This window comes from Maniola hyperantus, chromosome 12, assembly GCF_902806685.2.
Source record: "Maniola hyperantus chromosome 12, iAphHyp1.2, whole genome shotgun sequence".
Classification (NCBI taxonomy): domain Eukaryota; kingdom Metazoa; phylum Arthropoda; class Insecta; order Lepidoptera; family Nymphalidae; genus Maniola; species Maniola hyperantus.
Window position 1 is genome coordinate 14204673 of NC_048547.1, and position 16182 is coordinate 14220854.

At 38.1% G+C, this 16182-nt stretch overlaps 1 protein-coding gene and 1 long non-coding RNA gene across 2 annotated transcripts in view; both read left to right on the forward strand.

The window, feature by feature from the left end:
- Positions 1 to 16182, forward strand: part of LOC138403142 (uncharacterized) — a 55021-nt gene that overhangs the window by 35385 nt on the left and 3454 nt on the right. The window lies entirely within an intron of this gene.
- LOC117986864 (flexible cuticle protein 12-like) lies at positions 12356 to 15117 on the forward strand. Its single transcript, XM_034973786.1, has 3 exons — positions 12356 to 12406; positions 13563 to 13681; positions 14780 to 15117. The coding sequence occupies exons 1-3, from the start codon at positions 12398 to 12400 to the stop codon at positions 14967 to 14969; spliced, it is 318 nt and encodes a 105-aa protein (XP_034829677.1). The 5' UTR covers positions 12356 to 12397; the 3' UTR covers positions 14970 to 15117.

Below are 16182 nucleotides of genomic sequence, written 5' to 3' on the forward strand. Positions count from 1 at the left end.
TAACCTATTTTTGTCCCTTATCGTGTAACTGATTTTTTTCAAGAATACATACAAGAAGTTGCAAAACAAACTTTGAGAATTCGTGGCGTAATTGTATTTCTCGTGAGTTATTTACTTGTTTTCACATAAAAAACGTTTAATACAAATATTAATATTGACTACTAAACAATGGTAATAATAATTGTCGTGTTATTCATCGTTACGTCGTGCTATCGCTATCTCACACGCGGTTACACAGTACTTAAATCTACCTATTATTCTATCTACGGTTTGCAGGGTTGAAACTTTGAAAAAAAATTACTATCCGGGATGCAAGCTCTTTCATATTAATTCGGTTTAGGGGATGGGTCGTGAAAAATCGGACAAACAGACAGACACTATCGTGTTCATAATATTAGAATGGATGACGCTCTAGTTGAATGTACGCCAGTCCTAATTTACCTGGGCTTATTATGATACAATTTGGTGAGGTCAAAGTTGGCTGTCTGATATGCAATGTAATATGCAGTAATACATTACAGTGTGCCTCTTAGGCGTGAACTACCAATACCCAATACCCAATATACTACGTGGTTATGCAAGTCTCTTGTTGGTATTTTAAATGGTTTCTATTGAAGATGGGTTTTGAAGAAATCCTATTAGGTAGGTACTGTTACACACCGACTCGCGAAAACAATAATTCTTTGCTGGTTTTTTATAGTTCCATACCTAAAAGGAAAAAGGAACCCTTATAGGATCACTTTATTGTTTGTCGTGTCTGTCAAGAAACCTATAGGGTACTTTCCGTTTACCTAGAATCATGAAATTTGGCAGGTAGGTAAGTCTTAGGCACAAGTAATAGGATTTTTTTTGAAAACCGTGAATTTGTTATCAAAAAAGAATTTATTAATAACTAGATGATGCCTGCGACTTCGTTCGCGTGGATTTAGGTTTTTAATCCCGTGGGAACTCTTTAATTTTCTATGATCAAAGTTATAGCCTATGTCCGTCTGTAATGTTCTCAATAGAAACAGAAAATCGACAACTGCAACGCATTGTTTACTAAGGGTTCATCAGAAGGTCAAATTACTTACATGTCACAGTTACCCAACCGTTTTAAAAGTTAAATAAAACTAACTAATAAAGTTTTGAACACCTACAAAACCAACATGGGTTACACAAGACACTATTTGTATCTCAATGGTTAATTAGGTTAACGTCATAGCTATACCGTACTTTAACTGATGATATACAATGCAACTGACCATGAAGTCCACATGCATGACAGGCGGTTAAATGAAAGTAACGGTTAGCGTTACCTACACCTAGACCAACAATGAAAAGCAAAATGGGTTTCACATGATAGTATTTATAACTCCGTGATAAGGTTAAATGTACAATTTTGGACTAAGTTAACAAATCCTGACCTGCACAGCCTATTTTTTACTTTTTTATTCAGATACAAGTAAGCTCTTGACTGCAATGTCACCTGGTGGTAAGTGATGATGCAGTCTAAGATGAAAGCAGGCTAATTTTACTTTTATTCATAGGCAAAGTTTAAGTGAGAGGAACTCCATCGAGCATCTTGTAGTGCAGGGCAAGGTGAAGGGGCACCAGAGGGTGAGAAAGGCCATCCCGTGCGTTCGAATGACCAAATTAAGTCTGCACTCATAAGTACCATAACTGGTGCACTTCTGCAAGGAACTGCCCACACAAGTGCACCAGACTATCATCCAGCAGGGAGAAGTAGCGAATATTTGTGTGGCGCATAGCATCTGCCCCAAAAACGTGAAATCGTGATAACCACGACCACCCTGCCGAGAGTGTTACGACAAAGAAGAGAAGAAAGTTGCCCGCGAAATTCAAATTTAATTTGGTTTTTTGCAATTTGTAAACTAATACGATAAAGTAGGCTTATTACATTCAAATTGAGCCCCTAGCAATATCATCTTCACAGACTTATATAGAAATCTTTACTTCAAAGTGTCCAGTTTAAGAAATTAGTCAAAATAATGAGTTTGACGTGAGCTACTCACAAATTAGTCATTATTTTGACTAATTTCTTAAACTTACACTTTCAAGTAAAGATTTTTATATAAGTCTGTGAAGATGATATTGCTAGGGGCTCAATTTGAATGTCATAAGTCTACGTTGTCGCATTAGTTTACAAATTGTGAAAAACCAAATTAAATTTGAATTTCGCGGGCAGACCCGTGTCTTGGGCCTTAACCGTAATGTTAGTTTAACTATCTGTCATGCAACTGGACCTTGGTGAGTATTCGCAAATCTGATTCCAGTTGATCATCAAACATAGGTATATCTTTTGTTATGGTCTGTAAAAAATTTCGAAACAATTTAAAACTAGCCATTTTTATGAACATGAATGTGAAACCGATTTAGCAGATTTTTAAAATTCTTTCAATTACCTACTGTGCTGATTCGGTGCAGATAATAAAAATTAAATTTGGTTATATTATGGCATGCCTAATCTAATTGCATTTTTTTATTATTTTTACGAGTCATGTTTGTGCCAGTTATCTTGTCGCATTGTACGACAGGCCTTCTATTCGGTAGGTCAGGGTTCGATCCCGAGCACGCACCGCTAACTTTTCGGAGATATATGAACGGTGAAAATCACCCAAAAGGATAGGCTGTGGAAAGCTAGCAGACTGACAGAAAAACAGACAAACCGACACACTTTCGATTTTTTTATTCTGATACAAATTCGCCCTTGACTCCGTTCTCACCTGATAGTAAGTGATGGTGCAGTCTGATGGAAGCGGGCTAACTTGGAAGGGGTATGGCAGTTTCATTAATTATCTACCCTTGATCGGCTTCTTCATGGCATCGTACCGGAACTCTAAATCGCTTGGCGGTACGGTGGTAACCAGCCGCGGCCGAAGCCTCTCAACGGACCAGACCAGTGACAATTAAAAAAAATATAAATTCCCAAATTGCCCCTGCCGGGAATGGTACCCGGGACCTGACACATATAAGACCACAGTGCCCACCACTGCGCCAGGGAGGTTGTCAAAATGTGTAATACTAGCTGACCCGCCCCGGCTTCGCTCGGGTGCGTTCGCTTCGCTCGAGATGGGGGTTGAATTTCCAAAAATCACTCACTTTTCACTCCTTTAGGGGGGGAATTTTCTCATAGTCGTTTCTAAGCTGACACCTAACCTCAAGAAAAAACCTACTTTCCAAATTTCAAGTCAATTATAATATCAATAATTAAAACTTTCCCATACAAACTTTCATCCCCTATTTTACCACCCTTATGGGCAAATTTTCCAAAAATCCTGAAACACGTATTTCTTCATTTGTAACCGAAAACTCAAACACGAATTTTCATGCAAACAACTTGAAAAATGACGGACTTTCATACAAACTTTCATCCCCTATTTAACCCACTTAGAGGTTGAATTTCGAAAAATCCTTTCTTGCTGGATACCTACTTTTTACAAAGAACACACCCTCAAAATTTCATGTCTCTAGGATCAGCGGTTTAGGCTGTGCGTTGATATATAAGTCAAATAGTCAGTCAGTCACTTTCAATTTTATATATACAGAAGATTAGGAGGTATGGATATACTTATGATAGGGAAAAGTCAATGATTTTGTAACAATACTGTACCTAAGTTCAAATTCCTGGAACATTGTTCAAACAAATTTCGGTAAGGCCCATTATGTAAATGTGATTCACTCTCCACTCTCACGAGAAATGAATCAGGCGTGAACAAACTGCGCCATCTTAGACCAACTGCCGCTGCGTGGGCGCAGGCCACAGAACTATATAAATGGGCTGATAGAAATGGTACTTATCTAAGATCTATTTTAATAGGAGGGTTTAAAAATTCAGCTTTCGAGGTCAAAGAGTTTGGGCTGTGCGGCTGGGCGATGATGAGAGCGCGAGTGCGTCAGGTCCTCGGTTGTTGTGCATGCTTATTTTGACATCCGCGGATGCGGATGCAGATTATTAAAAGTTCACGTCCGCGGTTGCGGATGCGGATATCTGAATTAATGCGAATGTTCCGCATTTGTGGATGCAGATGCGAATATGCGATAATCCAAAAGAACTTATCTGTAGCATCCAAAACTTATGTAAATTAAGCTTTAATGCTTATGCAAATAAGTCTACTTTTACAATAACGCGCAATTATACCCATCATTCATCACTGTATATCAGCGCCGCAACAATCTCACACTTCTTTTAAGTTTTAACACGCCTTCTGTATCGTAGTCGTCGTCAACCGATAGTCGTATATAATTAGACCTAAATCTCTTGACTCCCAGACACCACGTTATTTTAAGCTTGAATTCAGAGCCTCAATAGCTCAATGGTTAAGGCGCGGACTGAAATCAAAAAGGTCGGCAGTTTAAACCCCACCCGCTGTACTATAGTCGTACCTACTCCTAGCACAAGCTTTAGCGCTTTGTTGGAGGGGAAACGGGAATATTATTCATGATTAGCATGACTAATATCCTTTTTTTAAAAAAAAAGCTCCATGCAACTCTCGCACGTCGTCTTTCCATCTAGTTCTATTTCGCCATTTCTCCGAATCTTCATCCAGGAACGTTCGATTCCTAACATCTATCGGTTCTTCGAACTATGCCCCCGTTCCATTGCCGCTTCAGCTTCGCAACCCATTGAACGTTTCTATACTTGTTTTGATTTCTGTGGCGAAAACAAAACAAACTCGTGTTGCGCAATCTTGTCACCCGCGTGAATTAGCGAAGGTTTACACGGTATTAACCTTCTATTAATAAGCATTCTTATAATATTTCGCATATTTTTACATACTTTCGCGCTTTTATATACGAAACAAGTAGATACATCTTAATTTTATAAGCTACAAAATACCCGACTGCAGTTTGCACTGCATCATCTATGTTGTCAAACTTTGAAGACTCGGAAAAAATTTCGGAAACCAACTGTGATTTTAAAAGACCTATTCAATGTCACCCCACTTACCTATAAACCATCAACTTTAAATTTTTTTATCTGATTCCAATTTGGCATCTAGTCTTATAAATGACAGGTCGGGAGTTCGATTCCGGGTACACACCCCTAACTTTTCGGAGTTTTGGGCAATTTAAAAAAACTATCAATAGAGTAATCCAGCACCAGATGTACCTAATAAACCACCTGTGATTTTCTTTCATCTTTTGACATATGATATGCAATTAAAAAAAGTGTATCTATTATATGTATACTAGCTGCCTCGGCGAACTTCGTACCGCCTAACAGTCGATTCTTTTTCAGGATTTTTTTCATTTTACTCTCCGTAAGAACCATTCCCGTACTTCAAGGAATATTATGAAAAAATAATTAGCGAAATCTGTTCAGCTGTTCTCGAGATTTGCGATCAGCAACACATTTTGCGATTCATCTTTATATATAGAGAAGATAGAGATAATATCTGGCAACGGCTGCACTCACCGTTACGGACGGCTGTACGGACGTACTGTCGACGTTAGCCCGACTAGTTTCGAACCCATCCCGTGTCCTTTTTCAAGGGAGTCAGTTCGCGCACGTGCCGCGGTTGAGTGTAGGTATCAATTATTATTAACATTATTTATTAATAATATGCGTTTTAATTATAAATATCATTTGCTTTAACGGTGAAGGAAAACATCGCGAGGAAACCTGCATGCCTGAGAGTTCTCCATAATGTTCTCAAAGGTGTGTGAAGTCTACCAATCCGCACATGGCCAGCGTGGTAGACTATAGCCAAAAACCCTCGTCACTCTGAGAGGAGACCCGCGCTCTGTAGTGAGCCGGTGATGGGTTGATCATGATGATGATTAATAATAATATTAGGTGTACCTACCTGCATTTTAGAGTCATCTGCACGAGCCCTATACATAAAATGCTAATTTTATTATGTAATAGATAAAAGCTATTTCATAATGTGAGTAGGTATAGGCCAAGTCGCCAGACCGTCTTCTGACGCGCGCTAAAACAAGCGTTTAATCGAATAACGAGTCACGATTTATCGATATTCGACTTCAGGTATTCGGTTCCATATTAAACTACCTATAACCTAAACTAGGAAATGATTCTGCCGAATTCCAATCGAGGCAATTTTAATCAGCAGAAAGTGAACTGAACTAATCTAAACTAAAATAACTATTATCTAGATTACCGTGGAAGACCGTGGAATGCGGAAATCCGTACAAGCAGAGCTAATTTATTAAAAACTAAATAATAAATTATCTTTTTTTAGGGTTCCGTACCTCAAAAGGATAAACGGAACCCTTATAGGACCACTTTGTTGTCTGTCTGTCTGTTGGTCTGTCAAGAAACCAACAGGGTATTTCCCGTTGACTTTGAATCATGAAATTTGGCAGGTAGGTAGGTCTTATAGTAGACACAAGTGGAAAAAATTTGAAGGGATTAGACCATAGTCCATTTCTCTGGTCAAATGGGGATTGGCAGATTTCACACGCCTTTAAGAACATTATGAAGTAGGTACTCTCAGACAGATTAATGTAAACCTAAACTTATTCATGTTTAAAATGAAATAATTTATTCAGCAACATTGAACTTGTTTGGAAATCTATGGAAATGCATATTTGAATTGTTTTTAATCTGCATGGACAATTGCTGCATAATTTTATTTTAATTCGTACAAGGGATTGTAAACCATAGCTGATGAATAATAAGGTCCATATCTGAAAAACATTATTTTAAATATAATGGTCATCACTGACTTACTCAGCACCGTTCAGCACAATGTGCCATTCTTAAAAAGTTGCGAACGAAATTTCATTTATTAGTTACACATCCTAAGTACGATGTACTTATTTTGTACATCATCCATAGATCCCTAGCGAAAAAAAAGTAAGTACAGTAAGCAGAACTTTGAAGTCCATTTTCTTCTTTAAATATATAAAAGGAAAAGGTGACTGACTGACTGATCTATCAATGCACAGCTCAAACTACTGAACGGATCGGACTGAAATTTGACATGCAGATAGCTATTATGATGTAGGCATCCGTTAAGAAAGGATTTTTGAAAATTCAACCCCTAAGAGGGTGAAATAGGGGTTTGAAATTAGTGTAGTTCACGCGGATGAAGTCGCGAGCATAACCTAGTAATTTATAAAAGTGAAACTTTCGGAAACGTCTAAGTTTGTGAGACAGTAAAACTCGTTTGTATCAACAAATCACGGCGCATCGCTTCAGAATAGAACACAGTTTTTCTATGAACTTAAAAACGTGTTCGTGAGGTTCAAGTGCAAAAGTGAACTAATGTGGCATAATATTATATGAAGGAACAGGTATTTACCTACAGGTATTTACAGGTATTACCATGAGAAAAAAAAAACACGGTTATGGGACGGCGAAACTTCGTGATTTGAAATCTCCGGTACAATTTCACACCTTTTTCCTAACTGCGTTGTGCTAAAATGGTATCAGCACGGTGCTGGCTAAATCAGCGATGACCCTAATCCACAAATGCCTGTGTGGGATGGCATAACGCATTATAGCCTCATATCCTAAAAGGATACTGAATTTATTTGACTTTTGTCACTATATCACAATATTTTATAGCTTTTTAATTTTCAGAATTTACATTTTTCATCAATAAATTTTATTATAGTTAATTTTTAGTTTCATTAAATGAATTCAAAATAAATCTCGTAGCAATAGATAATAATTGACACACATAATTATAATTAGATTTTTAATAATAATATGTAGTTCCCCTATTTAGTTTTTGAGTTTTTGGTTAAGAGTTGCCTTTATTAAGTCAATTTATACGGTTAGGAATATTTTTGATACGGAATATTTTTACGAAATTTGGTACATAGATACAGAGAGTTGCTTTCTGGAGACGGTCGTAGACTAATTTTTGTATCGTGAAATTAAAAAGTTCCCTCGGGATTTACAAACGGCCGTCATCTAGTACTTAGTCTAATAAAGTAAATTCTCTTTAAAAACAAAACTTCGAAAAGGTTTTTAGTATTGTGTAATGCTACGAGCGTAGTTATGAGAATCCTACGCAAAGAAGTACCATTTGTCATTTAACTTCTGATGAGGTAACTTAACAATGCGTTGATATTGTCTCATTGTGACAAGCTTTCGGCCAACAATACAAGATGATTCCCGCACCTTCGTCCGCGTAGATTTAGGTTTTTCAAAATCCCGTGGAAACTGATTTTTAAGAATCGTGTCTGGGATACGAGCTATATCTGTACCAAATAAATGTTACCCGCAACTTCTTAGCCTTATGTCGTTCTCCGGGAAACAAGCTGTCATTCTTCTTCTTCTCGAGTCACACACGACACGGGCAGCCGCAACTGCGATAGCTTGGTCTTAAAGGTGGCCATCGTGGTGGCCGCTTGTGGCCGGAGGCTCTTTTCATGTCCCCAAGTTGTCATTGTAATAGGTAAACGTCGAAATCGGAAAGGCGGAATTTTTAAAATCGGTGAGGAGGTAGAATTTCCTAAAACCGTGAAACATATTATTTCTTTAATAATAACTGATAACCCAAATAACTAACAATTTTCAGGGATATACCTAGAAACTTGATGAACTTTCATACAAATTTTCGCCTTCTATGAGCCTGTAAGGGTGGAATTTCTAAAAATCCTTTCTTAGTCACTCGGTACGGGTTGTACGGCACGGACGTTCATAATGCCATTTACGCCGCTGGTCCAATTCATAAGATATGGCGGGTCAAGTTATTATCAATGAGTACCTAACGTTTGTGCAAAACAAAATAGACTTGCTAGATGAGTTGAGCATTGTGCAAATCTGCGCTACCAACTTCACGGATGCGGAAATTGAGACTGGGAAGAGTGTTCTGTATCAGTCATGTGGTGATAAAGTACGATTAATACACAGAAAAGGAGATGATAAGAAGAAACGCAACATAAAAGACACTATTAAGTTATTGAAGGAAGTGGACCCTGATGTGCAACCAACTTTCGTGGCTAAAGACTTGAACCGATTACCACCGGTTTCTTTCGACCATGTCGATGTAACTCGACTTTTAAAAGATATGACTATCATGAAGACGGAACTGTCCGAGTTTCAGACGAGGATGAGTGCTGAAATCGTCGAATTGCGCAACTCATTTGAACAACAAATATCTAAAAGAACCGAGGAAGATAAACCTACAACACCCGAACACCCAAAATCGCTACCGCTTGTGCATGTACCAAATACAAAGATAGTGTGCCCGAGTCCGTCGATGCCAGCTGAGGCGGTATTTACGCCAACGTACAGAGATATTGTACATAAGTCGGGCCGATCACGGCGTGCGAAAGTCGCCCGTATGCAGAATACGCCGCCGGGTCAGAGTGGCGTGCATGTTGAGAGCGGTTCAAAGCTGAAACCGAGTGATGACGAGTTTACACTAGTACGAAATAAAAAACGAAAGCATTATAATAATTTGCGAGGAACGTTGGAAACAACGGGCAAGATTCGCGTAGCTGAATCACAATGTTCTATCTACGTTTCTAGAGTAATGAAGTCCGTCTCTGTAGCTGATATTATTGACCATATTAAGGATAGGGGCGAACAATGCAGCCAAGTTGAGATGCTCAAACAATTTAACGAAACATCATTCAATTCATTTAAAATAACAATACCGACGAGTAAAATAAACACGTTTTTGGATACTAACTTCTGGCCCGCTGGTTTAGTTTACCGTCGATACCGACAACGTCGAAATCCCGCCGTCTATACACAACCCCATAATGAACAGAGCAAATAAACTACTTACGGTCATGTGATATACCTACTACCTATTGTCATTCAGTTATTTATTTTTATTGTATTTTAGTTTTAAGTTTATATAATATTGTATTGGGTTTATACCTTTAAATAAAGAATAATTAGTGAGTGCCCACATCGTCAAATAAACTAAGTAGATATCTATACTGTCAACAAGTTTTTGACCCCAGCGGTTTAGGCTGTGCGCATGATGTGTGTGGATAGATCAGTCAGACAGGACACGCCTTTTATAATATGTAAGATAATATATAGATCACTACCCATATTATAAAAGTAAAAGAGTGTTTGTTTACTAATTTGTCCTTCAATCACGTCGTAATGGAGCAATGGATTGACGTGTTTTTTGCACGGGTATAGATAAAGACGTGGAGAGTAATACTCTAATCCAGGAAAATCAAAGAGTTCCCACGGGATTTTAAGAAAACCTACTTTTTGGAATTATATGCAATTTCAAAGCCAACCGCGGCCTGGCTTCGCTAGAATAGAACTTTTGAAAACCTAACAAAATTTCAATTTCTTCAGATCTTTCAATAAAAAATCCTGAAATACGTAGTACTACTTAGTTTTAGATCGAAAGTGGAAATACCAATTTTCATGGATATGACTTGGAAAATAAAGGACTCTTAAAGGATAGACTTTCAAAAAATCCGTTCTTAGTGACTACCTACCTATGTTATAAAAGGTAGGTTAAGTTATGAGACTATTGGAAAAACTTCAAATTTTCGGACCCAACGTTTAGGCTATGCGTTGCTAGATCAGTCAAGACAAGTCTATCATAAAATAAAATTATAATAAGTAGATTTACTTAGTTGATTATATTTTCTAAACCATCAAAGCATAGAGTTCAATAGTATAAGTGAAAGGAGTATTAATAATTCATAACACATAATCATTGCACTTTGTGCTCAAACATTTCATCTCGTGACCTACACGTATCAGCTAAATCAACATAAATTACTGTAGGTTCTTCTTTCTTTCTTTCTTTCTTAGGTTCGAGTAGGTAAATCATCATCATCATCCAGTAGATGTCCACAGCTGGACATAGGTTTTTTTTAGAGACTTCCACACGCCACGGTCTTGCGTCATCTGAATCCAGCAGGTCCCTGCGACTCGTTTGATGTCGTCTTTTTTTTAAAATAGAGATAGCGAGCAAACGAGCAGGTTTGATGCTACTTGATGTTAAGTGATTACCGCCGCCCATGAACATTTGCAGCACCAGAGGAACTATCGTCTCTTCACTTATTGGCGGGTATTCCAACGCTGAGTTTTCCGGTGCAAGGTTGCTATTCTAGCATGTTGGGTTTCCAACATCTATGGGTTTTTCCAACTAATCTATATGCCCTGGCCATTGCCACTTCAGTTTCGCAACCCGCTGAGCTTTATCGGTTTGTCCTGGTTTCCAGGGATCTCTTCATTTGTGTTTTGATCACGAAGTAAAACTCCAAGCGTAGCTCTCTCCGTAGCCCGCTGAGTGACTGAGCTTTCTTATGAGGCCCATAGTTATAGCGACCACGTTTCAGATCTATAAGACATCCCTGGGAACATGCACTGCTCGAAGATTTTGGTCTTCAAGCCTAGGAATATTGAACGAGACTGAACGAGACATCTGAAAGTTTCCCGAACGCCAATCGGGAAGTTTTCAAGAGTCGGCTGGCCTAGTGGTTAAGACGTCGGCAGAGGTCCATTCAGGAGGTCAGGGTCTATCTTTCCGGAGCTATGTGTGTGTTTTAAGTAAATATAACTTGCTTGAACGATGAAAGAAGACATCGTGATCTGAACTTTTGAAGTAGGTATGCCTGAGAGTTCTACATAATGTTTTCAAAGGTGCGTGAAGTCTGCCGATCCGCACTGGGCCGGCGTGGCTGACTATGACCTAAGACCCTTCTCATTCTGAGAGAAGACTCGTGTATAGTAGTGGGTCAATAATGGGTTGAACATAATGATGAGTGGGTCAGCGATAGATTAAGATGATGATGAAGATGAAGATGTAGGTTTAAGTTTGAGATAAAAGTTGCTGAATTTTTTTTAACCGCTCCAACGTCTACCGCAAAAATGTGTAAATTATCTAGGTAGGTACTTACCTACTGAAACTATCAAGGTATACGAGTATTGTAAAAAACTCAAAATCATACACAAACTAAAAGTTATAAGTTTACTCCTGTGCCTATTATATATTATGATAGCGGTAGGTTAAGGTGATGATGTAGGTTTAAGTTAGAGGTACAAGCTGCTGAAAATTTTTAATAGTTCCGTACCTTCTATCCCGAATATATTTACTTAGTTAGTGAACGAGTATCGGGAGAAACACAAAACCATGCATGAACTAAAAGTAATAAGTTTACGTATCCTACCTATTACATCGCTTCTCGTGCCTTGAAGCACCCAAAAAAAAAAACAATAAAAGTCATTAATGTGCCAAGATTATATAAATTCCTAAATAATGAATAAAATTAATAAATAATAAGTTATCCTTGAAACGGGTGAACATTACCCACAGCCGGACATAGCGAAGAACCTTTGACAAAGACCGCTGACCGAAGATGGCTGTAAGTTCAAATGTCACAACGCGTCCTTGCCTGCGAGCTGCCCCAGTATATATAGCGCCATCTTCCACTGAGGGGCATCATTCTCTCCATTGCTTAGCAATAACAAACATCAACACCTTTCAAAATGAAATCGGTACGTTTGTGACACATTGTGAATTTTTTAAGTGTTTTTTTATAATAAGAATTGTGCCAACGGAACAACGGACCACATGGATTTGCTTGCGGGCATCTTCGCATTGCAAGAACTTACATCACTTCTCTCTAACAATACCTATATGTTATAAGCCATATCTACACAAGCATCAATATTTTTTGGCTATTGTATTCCTTAGACAAGGAAAGTTCTTACAATGTACAGAAGGCTGAGGACTATACCGAACTTTGACTTTGCTCAGACTTCATATACGGTTAAAACGGGATAGATTTTACTCTCGTTTTAACTCTAAGCAAAGTACCGCTCTTTAGTTCTCAGACCTAGAGAGGTAGCCCTATTCTCCTAAAAATATCAACCCTGCTGTACCGATAAACTAAGCCGTTTTAATTTTTTTATTGCTGAAAAACAGCTATCAATTTTAACAATCTTTTTTAAATAATGTCTTTCGGTCATTAATTTGTTTCAACAGTTCTCTCTCTATCTTTCTTTAATTTATAACCCTTCCTTTTGACTTTGCCGTAATCGGATGAGAAGCAGATGAAAGAAAAAAGTAATATTAATTTTATATGATATTAATTTTGGTTGCGAAATATTTTTTTACTCAAATTTTGCACCAGAAAGAAGGACGGGTGGTGACATGTTTAACAATTAACAGTTTTTACTTTTATATGTCTTCGGCTGAGAAATTTTTTAACACAGATTTTTTTAAAACTCAATTAGAGTGCTATTGAGAGTCTCTAAGGCTTCTTGGTAATCTCTGAGCCTCAATAGCTCAACGTGTAAAGGAGTGGACTGAAAACCGTAAGGTCGACGGTTCAAACCCCGCCCGTTGCACTATTGTCGTACCTACTCCTAGCACAAGCTTGACGTTTAGTTAGAGAGGAAAGGGGAATATTAGTCATTTAACATGGCTACTATTCTTTTTTTTTTTTTTTAAATCAGATTTCATTTTCATTTGAGGAATTTGTTGTGCGAAGCTTTCACTCTTTTGAGAGTTGCCCATAATGTTCTCATAGGTGCATGTTTCTCATACTCTGCTAATCCACACTTGGCTACCGTGGTGTATCTTCACAGCGAGAGGTGTCAAGTGCCTGATCATTTGAATAGGGGTTATAATAAGTGTTTTGTCCCACAGTTCATCGTATTCGCTCTGTTCGTGGCCGCGGCCGCCGCAGCTCCCGTCAACCCCGATGGTGATGCCGTTATCGTGAAGTACGACAGCGACAACATTGGTGTTGAAGGATACAACTTCGCGTAAGTTACAACTACTTTCTTAATACAAGACCAGCCAACCCACCCTTTGCTCAGGTGAATTTTTTTGAAAATTATTGTTTTAGTGGATTTCTACCATAGAGAAAAGGTTTTAGTTTAGCTGCATTTGCGCGCTGATCAGCCAGTATTCATAGGACCAGATCTTTTCATTACTTATTCGAAGTTTCTCACAGAGCACTGCGAGAGCAGAGCCCTTCAAGAAATGATGATGAATATCATTCACTCACATATAAAACAATTTTTGGACAAAAAATTTAAATTACGCTAAAACTGCGATTAAAAATTCTTATGGAAAAAGACACATTTTAATGAAGATTATTTAATAACTGGAGCTAAACTGATCACAGAGGTCGTGAAGAGGAAAGTTTCCATAATTTCGAAATAAATCAAACAAGTTAGCAGCGCTGCCGGGTATCGATGCGGCAATATGTTAACATATAAGTATTAAGTAACACGAGCAAAGGATTTCGTAACGCATAAACCAATCAAATAATTTGAAGATGCTCCTTTTTATGCCATAAAGTTCTAGTTAACTGAACGGCGAAAGTATTATCTTATCCTTAAGTAGATTCTAAAATATTGAAAGCTTATAGATTCTCTATGTAATGTGGATATCCACTAAGAAAGATTTTTTTTCCACCCTATGCAAGCGTCATCTTTAATCAGTTCATTTCGGCAGGTATTGGCCTACTTTTTCGACTTTCATAGCATTATTGCATTATTTATTAACCTAGTGGTTAAAACTTTTTGGGAGGTTGGTGGTTCGATCCGGGCATCTCTAATTTTAAGTTATGAGCTGTGTGCATTTTAAGCAATTATCTAAATATCACTTGCTTTAACGGTTAAGGAACACATCGTGAGAAAACCTGCATCCCTGAGAGTTCTCCATAATGTTCTGAATGCCGTGTAAAGTCTGCCAATCCGCATTGGGCCAATGCATCGTGGGAGACTATGGCCAAAACCCTTCTCATTCAATCTGAGAGGAGACTCATGGCCACTTGTGGGCCAGCGATGGATTGATCATGATGATAATGCTGACTGCAATATTTTACCTGCTGTAATAAATTCTTTTATTGACAGTTATGAGACCTCCAACGGAATCAAGCAAGAGGAAACCGCACAGCTCGTAGACCGTGGTACTGAAGATGAGGGTATCTCAGTCCGAGGAGCGTACTCCTACCCCGGGCCCGATGGTGTAGTTTACGTCGTCACCTACCTCGCCGACAAGAACGGTTTCCAGCCCAACGGTGACCACATTCCCAAAGCCTAAGCTAAAGTAATGAGCCCCAACATCTAGTCCAAAAATACTCACCCCCCCCTCACCTATCCCTAACTATTCCTCTGTTAAATCCATTTCTGTGATACGATTCCGATTTTTGTATATTTTGTTAATAAACTATTATGTTTTAATAATTTAATATGTGATTTTTCTTTTCCTTACACATTTTTGCTAATTCGGCCTTCCACAATATCACTAAGTACCTATATTATAAATCAGAAAGTTTGTTTGTTTGTTGGTTTGTCCTGCAAACACACTGCAACAGAGCAAAGTATCGGTGCGATTTTTTGCACGGATAAAGTTCGACTTGGAGAGTGATAAAGGCCACTTTTTATCCCGGAAAATTAAAGAGTTCCCGCGGGAACTTTTAAACATTATTTCACTACATAGCTTTAACGGTGAAGGAAAACATCGCAAAGAAACCTGTACGCCTGAGAGTCCTTCATAGTGTTCTCAAAGGTGTGTGAAGTCGGCCAATCCACACGTAGCCATCGTGGCTGACTATGGCCTCAACCCATGTCAGTGTGTGAGGATATCCGTGCTCAGTAGTGGACCGGCAATGGGACGATCGTGATGATGAAATATAATACTATCCTTTTCCTTGGCTCCCTGTGGAAAATTATACCTTTTAGATCTTTGAATTTAGATAATTTTAGAGATTAGGTACAACATAATTAACCCCATCTTAATATATAAAAAGAAAAAGTGACTGACTGACTGATCTATCAACGCACAGCTCAAACTACTGGACGGATCGGGCTGAAATTTGGCACGCGGATAGCTATTATGACGTGGGCATCCGCTAAGAAAGGATTTTTGAAAATTCAACCCCTAAGGGAGTGAAATAGGGGTTTGAAATTTGTGTAGTCCACGCGGACGAAGTCGCGAGCATAAGCTAGTTGTATCTATATACCATTTTTGATAGTGTAAATGATGCAATAATGTCATTATTGTAAAATTTTGAATAGTTTTTTTCATGTTGCATGCAGCATGGAACAAAAATAGCATTGGTTATTTTTTTTATATGAAACGTCTTGAACAATACTAGTAAATTTAAAATAACAAATATAGTGAAAAAACTAATTTAATAATATTATTATGACTTCAAAAAGTATTGTTCAAATTATTATTTCGTTTCATAACGAAAAGAAAGCAAACTTTAAAATTCCCGTTTTATGACTTTTTTTACAAGTCATTATGGCAA